Below are 12885 nucleotides of genomic sequence, written 5' to 3'. Positions count from 1 at the left end.
TCCCTTGTTTTCATCCGGGAGGGAGGGATTTTGTCAGGTCATATTCTGAACAGTTCATTGTCTGAAAAGGCTGGGGACACTGACAAAAAAATAGGACAGATGCTAAAATAATGGGAAAACAGCAAAGAATTACTAGAGATTAGAAACCTGTGCAGGGAATTGAACACTGCCGCTATACTGTCCTTTGATTTGCATGTGTGGCCCTGAGCAAGGCAGGGTTAAGTGGGAACCCTCTCTCCATAAACTGGATTGCCTGTAATTAGCAGTAAGGGAAAGCCCACTTGGCTTCAGAAGTCCTATATCTGCAGTTGGCCTGTCAGCTCTGAGAGCTGATGCACGGTCTTTGGGGGATTGTTTTTCGTCTGCTGCTAGGGAAAATATTTCCATTCAAGTGCAGATTAGTTTTTATTTGTGTCAAAACTCATTTGCTAGCACAAAGTTGAGAGCCTAACTGAGACCAATGAGACAGGAAACAATTAGTAAAACAAGAGGGAAGACTTTGTCCGATGATTTATCGATTGATCATTTTTGGAACAAGACAGCAGATTGTTTTTAATATTTAGTCATGCAAGAAAAAAAGAGAAGTTTTCAAAGGCTGGATCCACAGGTAGATTTCATACCTGTATGTCAGTTAGGGATGTCATTTCCCCCTTCCCCCCAATATAGATATACCAGTACGTACCCTAGTGTAGATATAGTTATATTGCCATAAAGGTGTCTTCTTCTGCAATATCTTATTCCCCTTCCCCTACAAGAATAAGCTATCCCAGGGTACCTGTGTCCATACTAGGAGGCTTGTAGTGCTTTAACTATACCAACATAGTTAAATCTACACCAATATAATAAAAGTCCCACTTTTGTGTGTGGATAAGCCCTAAGAGTCTCCGCGTGATAGGCTAATACCGCTCTGCCATCCATCCTCTCAGTTTACCTATACCAAACCCTGGGCATCCATGCATGAGACCAGGAAAATCTGCTGCTCCTCCTCCCCCTGGAGCATGCTCCCAGAGACCAGCACTGCTGAGGTCCCACCTCCTTTCCAAACAGAGGATGCTTTGCTGAGAGTCCCAAGGAGACAGCCCTAGCGTCAGTCAGCTTTGATCAGCCTCCTTTGGGGAGATCATTTGGCAAAGCTGCAGGTGGGACTCGTTCCCAGTGGGAAAAAGTCACGCTGGTTTAGTGCACGTATGTTGTGCTTGCTGCGCTCGGTGGCGTTACGCTCTGATGGCAATGTGTGCGGGGGTGTCGTTTGGGGAAATGTCAGAGCAGCAGGTCGTGCCAGGAGGAAGAGGAGCGTTGCCGTGGCATTAGTGAAGGGTGCCACACCCGCTGCTCTGGAAAGTAAAGCCCCGGAGCAGATAAAGTGTGGGCAGTGCAACCTCCCTCCACCCGCGCCCTGTCACTGTTTCTCACAATGGACGCAGAGGGACCTCATCTAGATGGAGAAGATTCTTCCATGTCCGTAGCCCACTCCGTCATTGGCCTTGCTGCTTATTGGGGCCAGTGGTGCGAATGGTTTTTGTGATGCTGTCCATTGGGAACTTGGGAAAGACCAAGAAACTCACTTCCCAGAGGCCACTGAACAGCCATCATATGAGAGAGGTTTTCAGTTCTCACTTGGATTTAACTCCATGGCCAGGAGGTGAAAGAGTTTATAGCCCGTTACCAAGTCCCAGAGCCATCCAGCCACCCATAGAAACCAGCTTGACTGGAGCAGCTAGGCAAAATAATGTAGACTCCCGTTGCTGTTACTTGTCTTCCTACCTAGGACTGAGAGTGATACATTACAGGATGTCTTACTCCATAATTTACTGACAGGTCTCTGGTTCCCAGACTCATTATATTTAGTGGAAAGAAGGAATTCTGATACTATTGAGAAAACAGTTTTAAGTTTCTCCAAAACAGTGTTTCATTTCCTATCCTGAGCTATTTTGTAGTGCTGCTGTGGGCTGTTGTGGTGCTGCCACTCTCCACCCCAGAGATGGCTGCATTTCAATGGTGGGTAATGATTCCTGCACTATAGCCTGTAAAATTTTGAAGGACGCTTTGAGAGCATTGAGGGGAAGCACTATATGTCAGTGATGATTGATATTAGGATCTGCTGCCAACCTTCAGATCTAGGATGCTCCCGATAGATTTAAAGTTTAGCTTCCCCCTCCCCCACTCTCTGTAGTGCACTATTCTGAGTGTGTGTGGAAAATCAAATGTCCACTCACGCTAACAGTTCTTTGAATCCCCAGAGCAAAACGGGGACTGTTTTGAGTTTCCACTTGATTTCAATGCAAATTCCAAAAGCCGGCGTTCTGGCAGCTTGGGGGAGCGCTCTGGTAGCAGAGCGCATGTTTTATTTCAAACCCATGTTTGTTCCTTAAAGATTTTAATTGTATACAGAGACGCAGCAAGCAAAGTCAATTTGTAAGTACATTGCAGAAAATGTCCCAAAGTGGAATCAGATGTCCGCTTTGGCTTATAAATGCTACAGCTGACACAGCACATGTACTGTATGCTTTCACTAATTAGAAATCTTGTTTACGGCAGATGCTTGCTAGTCCGTTAAATTAACCGGAGAAATTTGTCCTCTTTAAGAAGCGATGAACAGAGGTCGTCTGCCGATAGCATTTCCCCCCTTAATATTAGCAGTACACATTCCGGCCAGTTTAGCTTGAGTGTTCGCACTGAACTTCCCAACCTGACTTGCAGCAGTATTAATCTCAGAATGTCACTCAGCTGGTATGTGTCCCCTATTGTGCATTATGCTGTTGCGATAGAAAAAGGATCAAAGATCCAGTTCTTAGAGTCTTCTGAAAGAGTTCTCCAACAGGAGTATATTTCGTTGTCAAGGGATGAAATTGAACACAGGAAATTATAGGCTGCCCATCAGCCAGAACTTTCTAATAGATCCTGTTACTTTGTAGATTAGTCTCCAAAAGGAAGCTGTGGAAACCTTGTTGCAAGACGCATTTAAAAACAGATTGAACAAACCACTGGAAAATATGCAGCAGGGAGCAATCTTACCCTATTCCTCACCCGATGGGCTAGATGACTTCATAAGTCTTTCACATCTCAAGTTCCTTTGATCTCTTTCTTGGTGTCCCTCAACTTCGTTTTGACCCTCAGAGTCCGACAACTTCAGTTAATTCCCATTGCAAAGATCTCTCAAGAGGCCTATTGTACGTCGAGGTAGCTTTGCTGTGGCTTTAGACAGAAATAGTAGCTTTTCCAGTATAGTCTCTCCTCACCATGTGTGCAAAATTAACACCCTTGGAAATTGACATGGAGTAAAACATCAGACACCTGTATCCAAGTTGTGTCTGCAGACTATGTGCTTGCAAGATGCTCAATACCCAAGTTTAGTTACGGGTCCTGTTAGAAAGGAACATGGCAGAAGTCCCAGATATTGGGCATGGACAATGTGTTCCTGTAACTTGCTGAGCACCCTTATGTCCCACTGGCTTCTCCGGACATACTCGGCAGCTTACAGGATGGGGGCCCCTGTGACTTTGATCTACTTGTGACATGAAAGTTGGTCTCCATAAACCCAGCTGAGCTCGTCTCTCAAGAGCTGATCATCAGCCTTCCGAGCACAGACATTGTCATATCTCTCTTTCCCTTGCAGATCACTACATGCAGATCCTGGTGTGTCAACATGAGTGTGTCCGAGAACTTGCCACCCGTCCCGGGCGTTTATCACCCATCGAGAACTACCTTCCCCTCCATTACGACTACTTGCAGTTTGCCTATTACAGAGGTAAAGCTGGGCTTCTCCATTTCTAGCAGCCCTTGCTTGGTTTTGTTACTCTTTGGGTTAGTGGAGACTGTTTTATTTGGGGATTTAAATATTCTCCTCTAGGGGGTGTGCCATCCCAACGTAATGGCACTGACTAGCTTATGAAAGGAGACTCAAAGAGCTTGGCTTGTTTAGCCTAACCAAACGAAGGCTGAAGGGAGATCTGATTGCTCTCGATAAATACATCAGAGGGATAAATACCAGGGACGGAGAGGATTTATTTAAGTTAAGTGCCAATGTGAGCACAAGAACAAATGGAGATAAATTGGCCATCAACAAGTTTAGGCTCAAAATTAGACAAAAGTTTCTAACCATCAGAGGAGTGAAGTTCTGGAACAGCCTCCCAAGGGGAGCAGTGGGGGCAAAAAAAAACTAACTGGCTTCAAGACTCAGGTTGATAAGTTTATGGAGGGGACGGTATGATGAGACTGCCTAATGGCATGTGACCCATTGGCGACTGCCAGTAACAAAAATACTCAACTGCTGGAGATGGGACAATAGATGGGGCGGTCTCTGAGTTACTGCAGAGAATTCTTTCCCAGGTATCTGCCTTTTGGGTCTTGCCCACATGTTCAGGGTCTAACCAATCGCCATATTTGGGGTCTGGAAAGAATTTTTCCCCTGGTCAGATTGGCAGAGAGCCTGGGGGGGGGGGGAGGAAGGGGTTCCACTTTCCTCTGCAGCCTGGGGTGTGGGTCACTTGCAGGTTTAAACTAGTGCAAATGGTGGATTCTCTGAAACTTGAAGTCTTTAAACCATGACTTGAGCACTTCAGTGTCTCAGCCAGAGGTTGGGGTCTATTTCAGGAGTGGGTGAGGTTCTGTGGGCTGCGTTGTGGAGGAGGTCAGACTAGAATAGATCATCACGATGGTCCCATCTGACAGTCTATGAGAACTAGAAAATAAATCCGGTTAGAAACGGAGAGTGGAAAAGCCCTGTCTAGTGTTACTCTCCAAGCTGAATGAAGTGCAAAGAGTAAAGGGCCAGATTTTTAAAGGTATTTAGGTGCCTAAACAGGCACCGGGTAGGGGAGTTAGATGCCAACGCGCTGTTGAAAATCCCACTATGGGCTTATCTGTGTCTTTAGGCCCCTAAATAAGCTTTAAAAAGTCTCATTTGCTCACAACCAACCACCACAAACTCCTGAGATTGGCTTAACAATCACGAGATTCTTTTTTTAATGATACATTTTGGGATCTTTTCATTGGCTTTCTGGTTTCCGAGCCTTTGGAGTTCATGTTTGTGAGCTTTTCACTGCAACCACTAGGGCTATAAACTTCTCTTTTAACGAAAGGTGAACTGAGAATCTCGTGTAGTAACCTAAGATAAACACCAAAGATTGCGAGAGTCGCAACAAAACCGCGAGCATTGGCAAGACCATAGAAGTAATTACTTGTGCTTATTGTCGATCGTAAAACAACATGTAGGATAAGACAATGGTCTGTTTGTTTATTAAAAGCACCCACAATTAGTGTCCTAGAGAGGAATATACTAAGAGCCTGAGAAGGGGAAAATAAGCAAATGTGGCAATACAACATGAGAATCATAAATCATACTTAAAACTGGAAGGTTGCTCATTTCTCATATTCACTGAATTCCATCCCCCTTATTTTCTCTCGGGGATTGTGGGCTGCTGCTGATTCCGGGCTTCTGTCCTAGCTCTTCCCTGATTTGCCGGGTGGCCTCGGAAAAGTCACACCACCTTTCTGTGCCTCAGTTTCCCTCTATGTAAAATTGAGAGTATAAGACAGAGCTATTGCAGAAGGCTGTGGTGGAGCTGATTCATAAATGTCTGTCATGAGCCTGGGGACCATCGGGTGAAAGTCTGTCTGAGTGAAAAGTCTCATCATTCCGTCTCTGGCTGGCTTCTTTCTTACCTCTAGTGAGCCGCAATGCACCTGTCACACCTGAGTCCCCTGGATCGGTCATGCCAGGTAATCTCCATGCCGTCCCCAACCTCTGCTCTGCTCCCTTGCAGTTGGCGAGTACGTGAAAGCCCTGGCGTGTGCCAAGTCCTACCTCCTGTTCCACCCGGACGATGAAGCTGTCTTGGAGAACGCGGATTATTACAAGAGCCTTTTGGAAGAGACTATGGACCCGGAGACCATCAAACCCAGAGAGGTGAGAATAAACGTATTGAAATGACCCTGCACGGCACCACAACGGAAGCGTTGTTTGGAAGTAGCTCAATCGATGCAGCAATTTGGCAATCTCCTCGTACCATCACCGATTCTGAGGAAAGGTTAAAGGATTAAGGGCCAGGTGGTTCTCTCGGTCACATCAGTGTAAATCAGGATTAATGCCAGTGGCTGATGTGACAGTGTTTAGCCCAATGACAGCCAAGCAGGGCGGATGTGATGCCCAGGTATGTGTACAGCCCAAGGAGGGAGAGGGATTGTTTAGGAGGACAGGAGTAGGAGCAGTGTGATGAAATAGGGTAAGGAGCACCAGGAGAACTCCAGACATTGACGGCTGTTAGTCAGCTGGGGAAGTGGTGAAAGCCAGTCTTATCGCTTGAGTCATTTAAAGCTAGACTAGGCAAAGCACTCCAAACTGTTCTGCAGGGACTAGCCTTGGGTCAGATGACGAAACAGGACTTATTGAGTCACCACTGGAGGAAATGTCTTTGTAGCGATAATTTTCCCGTCGTGGGTACCTTTCCCATGCTGGAGAATGTTCCCGTCACAGCCCTGAGAGATGTGTCATCCTGCCAGAGCTGGATGTATCTTAGATGCTTATCTGGCTCCCATTTGCCTAGTGCCTCACAATGAGTAAGGAATTTATCCTCACAACAGCCCTGTGCAGTAGGGCAGGGCTGTTATACCCGTGTGCCGAGGGGAAGGAGGGGTACAGAGAACCCGAGGCCTGGTCTACACCTAAAATTTAGGTTGACCTAGCTCCTTTGCTTAGGGGTATGAAAAATTCACACCCCTGAGAGACATGGTTCAGCCGACCTAAATCCCAGTGTAGACGCCGTTTGGTCGATGGAAGAATTCTTCCTCGGTACTGCCTCTCGGCGGCTCCTACAGCGACGGAAAACCCCTTCCATCACTGCAGCAAGTGTCTGCGCTTGTAGGCTCAGTGCTTCACCCGAGGTCACGCAGGAATCCTGAATCGGAGGCTCATGCCCTGACCAGCCTAACACTTCCTTTTCCCTTCCCTCGGCTGTTGCAGGAAGCTGCCAAGTTTCTGAGGCGTCATAAGCTGGAATCTGACCTCTTGCAGATGGGAGCAACTGGCCTGGGATTCGTATACACCGAGCCGGTAACGACATGTAGCTCTTCCTGGCCATTACAGTTTGTTAGTTCCAAACTTTGCCGCTTGGTTTCGGGCCGGTTTTCTGTCCCCATTAGCAAGGCCAAGCATGTGAGGTGAGGGGTGCAGTATGTCTCAGAGCGGTCTATCAATGTCCGTTTAAGTCCAGAAGAATTTATTAGCCTGACAAGGCATATAGGTGTTACCAGTGTGTAAAAGAGACGGACCACACCTGTTAGACCCCCATCACTGTAGTAGGTGGCTGCCTCACATTCTTTAATATGGGCCCCTTTTCAATCTAGTTACAGGCCTTTTTGTGACCCTCATTGTGGTTTTGTCATCCATGAAGCACTCAATTAATGAATTAAACCTCCCAGCATTCTTGTCTACTAGGGAAGTCATGTTAGCCATGTTTTGCTGTTGGGGAAACTGAGGCAGGCACAGAGCCGCGAAGTAACTTGCCCAAGGGCACAAGGGAAGGCTGTGGCAGAGCAGAGAATTGAACATGGCCCCCAGGCCAGTGTGTTAGTCATTGGAACATCCTTTGTAAGCAGCTGAAGTAATGGATTTGCAGATTAGAGAACATCCTGAATGCCACTGGACTGCGACAGTGCTCCAAAGCCATGCACCCATGACTCCACCCATGTGGAAGTGCCGAGTGGAATATGCACTCGGATTCTTCGCTCCTTTCCCTTCTGCCTCAGCCTTTCTTCGGGAGAACCAATGCTGTGGCTGTTACCTGGACTTTGTGCCATTTGCTGACACTGTGACCTGTGCACCTTTCCCTAACGCGTGAGGGAGGAATGGTCCTGATAGAGATAGGAGGATCTGGACCCTCTCACAGTCTGGAGAAGTTTGACTGTGGAGGTAGACTTCATAGCGTGGCTTGTCTCTGTAATACCTGGACTCTGAACACAGCTCGACTTGGGGAATACTCAAGTTCAGAACCAAAGACATCTTGGCCCATCTCTAGAGTATTGTGGAGTATGTCAGAGCTGCTAACATCGTCTGGTTTGTTGCTTGCCCTTCCTGCAGAGATCAGCAAGATGCAACACAAGCACCACTGCATATGTTTTGGCATAGCTGGATGGAGAAAAGCGTGTGTGTGTGTGTGTGTGTGTGTAAGAGAGAGAGACCACTACAGTCCATGGAGAAGGTCACAGAAAGGGTGTGTAAACGTGCTCCCTGGGACATGCCAGCACAGACATCACCTGCACATTCCCAGGAACCCGTTTTTTCTACATTCCCATCTCCAGTGTTTAAAAACTCAAATGTTTTGTTTTTCCTCCCGAATTGTTTTCGTGAGTCACTTTGGTTCCATGTAAAGAACCCGACCCCCCTCTCTCATTGCAGAGCTACTGGAGCAGCTCCGGTGCCCGTCAGGACGAGCACAGGTAAGTCACTGACCAAAGGCACAACCTTGTTTTCTGAATTTAGGGTTACGCAGGAATCAACACCGGGTTTTAAAATGGACGCTGCTGTGATCGAGAGAACAGTCTGTTTGCTGAAGAGAGCTTGGAGCGGTACCTGGTGTTTCCAGTCCTGAACTCCAAATGTCCCAGCAAGCACAGTAACTCAGCAGAAACGATGGGTCCCTTTTCAATCTAGTTACAGACCTTTCTGTAGCACCCATCGTGGTTTGTGTCTCGCAAACATTAATGAATTAAACCTCCCAGCACCCTTATCTAGTAAGGAAATGGTGTCAGCCAGGTTTTACTGATGGGGAAACTGAGGCACGGAGTGCCCAAGTGACTTGACCAAGGCTACCCAACCAGCCAAGTGCTAGAACCCAGATCTCCTGAGCCCTAGTGCTGTGTGTGAGTGCGGAGAACATTCTGCTCTTCTTAGAGCACACGGTTCTGAGACGCTCTCATCTCATTAAAAGCCTAGCACCTCACCTCCGTGCACCATGCTGGGCCGTGGGCTCCGGACTCCTTCAGAGGGGAGAGCACCACCTGTGGAAGCTCTCCTAGCCTTCCTGCAGCATGTAGGTGTTCCTGGGAGGTCTCTGCCATAAGGATGGACCTAGTGCGTTTAGCTTGTGAGACCTGATGGGCTCAGAGAACACAGAGCAGGGGTGGGGCTGCACGTGTCTCTGCAGTGCCTCTGGGTCACAGATAAACTCCCTGGGTGAGGCATTGTGGCATGCACAGCTACAGCCCATAAACCTAAGGAACCTGCTCTGGGGAGCTTCAGTCTCTTTGGTGTGAATATGACACCTTTCAAAAGCACAAAATACTACCCCAAAGGTTTGGGTTTGTTGGTTTTTTTTTTTTTTAAAAAGGCAGTTCACATGGATTGTGACCCATTACCCCAGTGGCAATCCCGTGGTTCGTTAGGAGCTGTGCTGTTATAGGACAGCACTATTAAGCATGTCTGCCATGCTATTCTTTTCCTCAAGTGCTAGTTTCTGGTGGTACCGGTTTAGACGTGTTCCCAAACGTTTTGCAGGCCACCGGTTCCAACCTGGTCAGGATCATGCAACCAGCACTGAGGCCAATGTTTTCAAAAGTGACTCATGATTTTAGGGGCCCAGACACTGTAAAGAGGTCCAATTTTCAGCAAGTGCAGGACCTTGCCCTGCCAAAAAAATTCAGGTCTCTTTTTTTTGAAGGAGTCTCAGGTTGGGCACCCAAAATGCCGACTCTGTATTGAACATGGCCACCTTTCCTTTCCAATGTATTTCTTACTGAGCTTCTGACGGCTGCGAAAAAAGCAGTATTCCCAGAATCTGAAACCACTGAAAGGTCGTGGCTTTTCCTCTTGTCTCCTGCTCCTCAGAGTCCCCTCGGGTGTTAACAGTGAGCTGGCAGACGGTCCCGCCCTGTCTGTGGGAAAGAAACCTGCGCCCCAAATGGATCGAGAGCTGCGGGAGGGTAAGTCTGCACAAGGGATCTCCACCCAAACCAGAGGCTTTCTGGGAGCAATGAAGACACGAGTTCTGTCAATAGAGGGGACGAAGCCACCAAGTCACATCCTGGTGTCCGCTGTGGGAGTTGCGGTTCTGTTTGTTACAACTCTGTGTGACGGTGCCAAAGTGAGGGACTTAATGATGCCCTGCAATTAGGGCCTAACTCTGCACGCTGCTGAGCGTTCTCCACTGAGCTCAGAATTTGGAGATGGGAGACTGGATTAGGTGCGGCTCGGAAATGGCCGTTCCCGTGTTGTGATTTATACTGAGCCTGAGCACTCTATCCCCTTAGTGCTCTGGGGCGCCTTTCACCTTCCAAACGTGGTCCGGCCGTTAATCCTCACACGATACCCTGGGAGGGGAATATTTCTCACACACTGAGTGACCGTGAAGCATTAGACTTTTGGGGAATTCCTAGCCCCCACCCCATTGCTAGTAGTCCTAGGCCTAGCCTCCGACTCCAGTAAGCACTGCTGACTTGTTCTCCTTGCTCGCAATTTCATATCTTGGCTTGGTTCAAGTTATTTCCTTCTAACGCCTGATAGGCACAGTTATCTGCCAGTTTTCAGCTGGCTCAGTAATTGTTTCCCAGCCAGAGAGAATAGCCACCAAGTATTATACTAACAGTTGAGCTTTTCCCTAGGATGATTTTGAAATCAGGCGCGCTCTTGCCAAACTCCAAAGCCATTCCTTCGCTACAAAGCAGCCTGACAGCAAGCCAGCCATAGCAGATCTCCTGTCTCCACCGCTGAGCCGGCTCCACCTTGCGTGGGCGGGAGAGAAAATCACGTCAAATATCAGGACCTTTGCTCTGCTCTTTGGATGGGGGAAGGGAGGGTTCTGCCCTGTGGCTGTCACTGTAACAAGATCTTGCAATGCTTCCTGGGTAATCCTGGCCCTTGCTCCTTTTGGAAATCATGGTCGGCAGCGGCAGTCAAAAACGACGCAGAGCATGAATAACACTGTGTGATCAACACTGGGGGAAACTAACATTTGCACTTGCCAGGGCCACATCAGCTACTTGTTCAGATCATCAGCGGCTGTGCCCAGTTTGCGTGCAACGAAGCACATCACGGCCACCGTCGTCTTTAATATCCAGGCACAACTCTCAGCAGCAACAAACACTCCCTCCTGAGTTGAGTGGCCCTGCAGTCTCGGACCACGCTGCATGTCCCTCCGGGAGCTGCATTTGGCCCACCATCGCGGGAAGCGATCCATATATTGCTCTCGCACAGCACAGGCAATGTCGGAAAGCCTGGGACTTGAGAGCTCTCGAGTAAGCTGCCTGGTACAAAAGCTCATTGGGATTTTTTTAGTCGAATCCTTTTTGGTTTGTTTTTTCTTTCTTTAATTTTTTGTGGGAAATTTTCACTTTAGCTGAAATTGTCCAAGTTTTCAGTAAAAAAAACACACACCAAAACTAAAAGACTTTCAGTTTCTGTCTCCCCCCACCTTTTAATTTCCTTTTTATTTTCCCTGTTTCCAGTGAAAAAAGGGGAGAAGAAAGGGAAGAGAAAAGGGGGGCATAAGGAAAAAGGATTGTTTTTTGTTTGTAAAAAATCTGAAAAATCACTCTCCAAAAAATGGGTTTTATTTTTCATTCCTTTCAGAGATTTGCCCAGAAAACCCTTTGTGACAGACTCTGTCCATGACACATTTGGGACCTGATTCTTTCCCGTCCTGGCTTTGCATAGGCATCATTTCATTGAGCTCAGTGGACTTGCTGCAGATTCCCACGTGTCAAGTATCAGGAGGTAGCCGTGTTAGTCTGTATCTACAAAAACAACAAGGAGTCTGGTGGCACCTTAAAGACTAACAGATTTATTTGGGCATAAGCTTTCGTGAGTAAAAACCTCACTTCTTCGGATGCATAGAGTGAAAGTTACAGATGCAGGCATTATATACTGACACATGGAGAGCAGGGAGTTACTTCGCAAGTGGAGAACCAGTGTTGACAGGGCCAATTCAATCAGGGTGGATGTAGTCCACTCCCAATAACAGATGAGGAGGTGTCAATTCCAGGAGAGGAAAAGCTGCTTTTGTAATGAGCCAGCCACTCCCAGTCCCTATTCAAGCCCAGATTAATGGTGTTGAATTTGCAAATGAATTGTAGTTCTGCTGTTTCTCTTTGCAGTCTGTTTCTGAAGTTTTTTTGTTCAATGATAGTGACTTTTAAATCTGTAATAGAATGACCAGGGAGATTGAAGTGTTCACTTACTGGCTTATGTATGTTACCATTCCTGATGTCCGATTTGTGTCCATTTATTCTTTTGCGGAGGGACTGTCCGGTTTGGCCAATGTACATGGCAGAGGGGCATTGCTGGCACATGATGGCATATATCACATTAGTGGATGTGCAGGTGAATGAGCCCTTGATGGTGTGGCTGATGTGGTTGGGTCCTCTGATGGTGTCGCCAGAGTAGATATGGGGACAGAGTAGGCAACAAGGTTTGCTACAGGGATTGGTTCCTGGGTTGGTGTTTCTGTGGTGTGGTGTGTTTAGATCAGAATCTGGCCCCCTGGGTGTCTAGATTTAGCCCAAGAAAATGCCAGTGATCTTGTTGCCCTGTTCCATTCCAGCTTGTGTTGACGCACGTACTGCCTTAGATAACGGAGCCCCTCTTTTCATGAGCATATAAAGTCTCGAGACACACTGGAGGCCAAACAAATCATTAGCACCGTCACAATGTGTGTGTGTGATGTTAGGTTTCCCCTTGATCCCGCTGCAGTTGTAACCACAGGCCCGGAAAGCTGGAGGATCCTAGCCAAGTACATACCGAAGGTGTGATACAAGGATGCAGTGTTCACACTACAGCTCCCAAGGCGGCGGCTGCAAGTTGGCTGGGTCAGCTCTGTGCAAACCGGCTGTAAGGAACCAAAACACATTTGTAAGGCCTTCTGTTCCTTCAGGCTTTTTTGGTCTTTGATCTCG

At 47.5% G+C, this 12885-nt stretch overlaps 1 protein-coding gene across 2 annotated transcripts in view; it reads left to right on the top strand.

Annotated features, from left to right (window-relative positions):
* Window positions 1-12885, top strand: part of P3H2 (prolyl 3-hydroxylase 2) — a 114193-nt gene that overhangs the window by 85327 nt on the left and 15981 nt on the right. For both annotated transcript variants that reach the window (XM_024202385.3, XM_024202386.2), the window contains exons 4-8: window positions 3617-3748; window positions 5766-5908; window positions 6962-7051; window positions 8396-8436; window positions 9824-9918. In XM_024202385.3, the coding sequence (XP_024058153.2) occupies window positions 3617-3748; window positions 5766-5908; window positions 6962-7051; window positions 8396-8436; window positions 9824-9918 (501 nt within the window). The remainder of the gene's footprint in view (window positions 1-3616; window positions 3749-5765; window positions 5909-6961; window positions 7052-8395; window positions 8437-9823; window positions 9919-12885) is intronic.

This window comes from Terrapene carolina, unplaced genomic scaffold (genome assembly GCF_002925995.2).
Source record: "Terrapene carolina triunguis isolate 2854851 unplaced genomic scaffold, T_m_triunguis-2.0 Scaffold88, whole genome shotgun sequence".
Taxonomy (NCBI): Eukaryota; Metazoa; Chordata; order Testudines; family Emydidae; genus Terrapene; species Terrapene triunguis.
The sequence above is the reverse complement of the archived record's forward strand: the minus strand, read 5'-3'. Positions and strand labels throughout refer to the sequence as shown.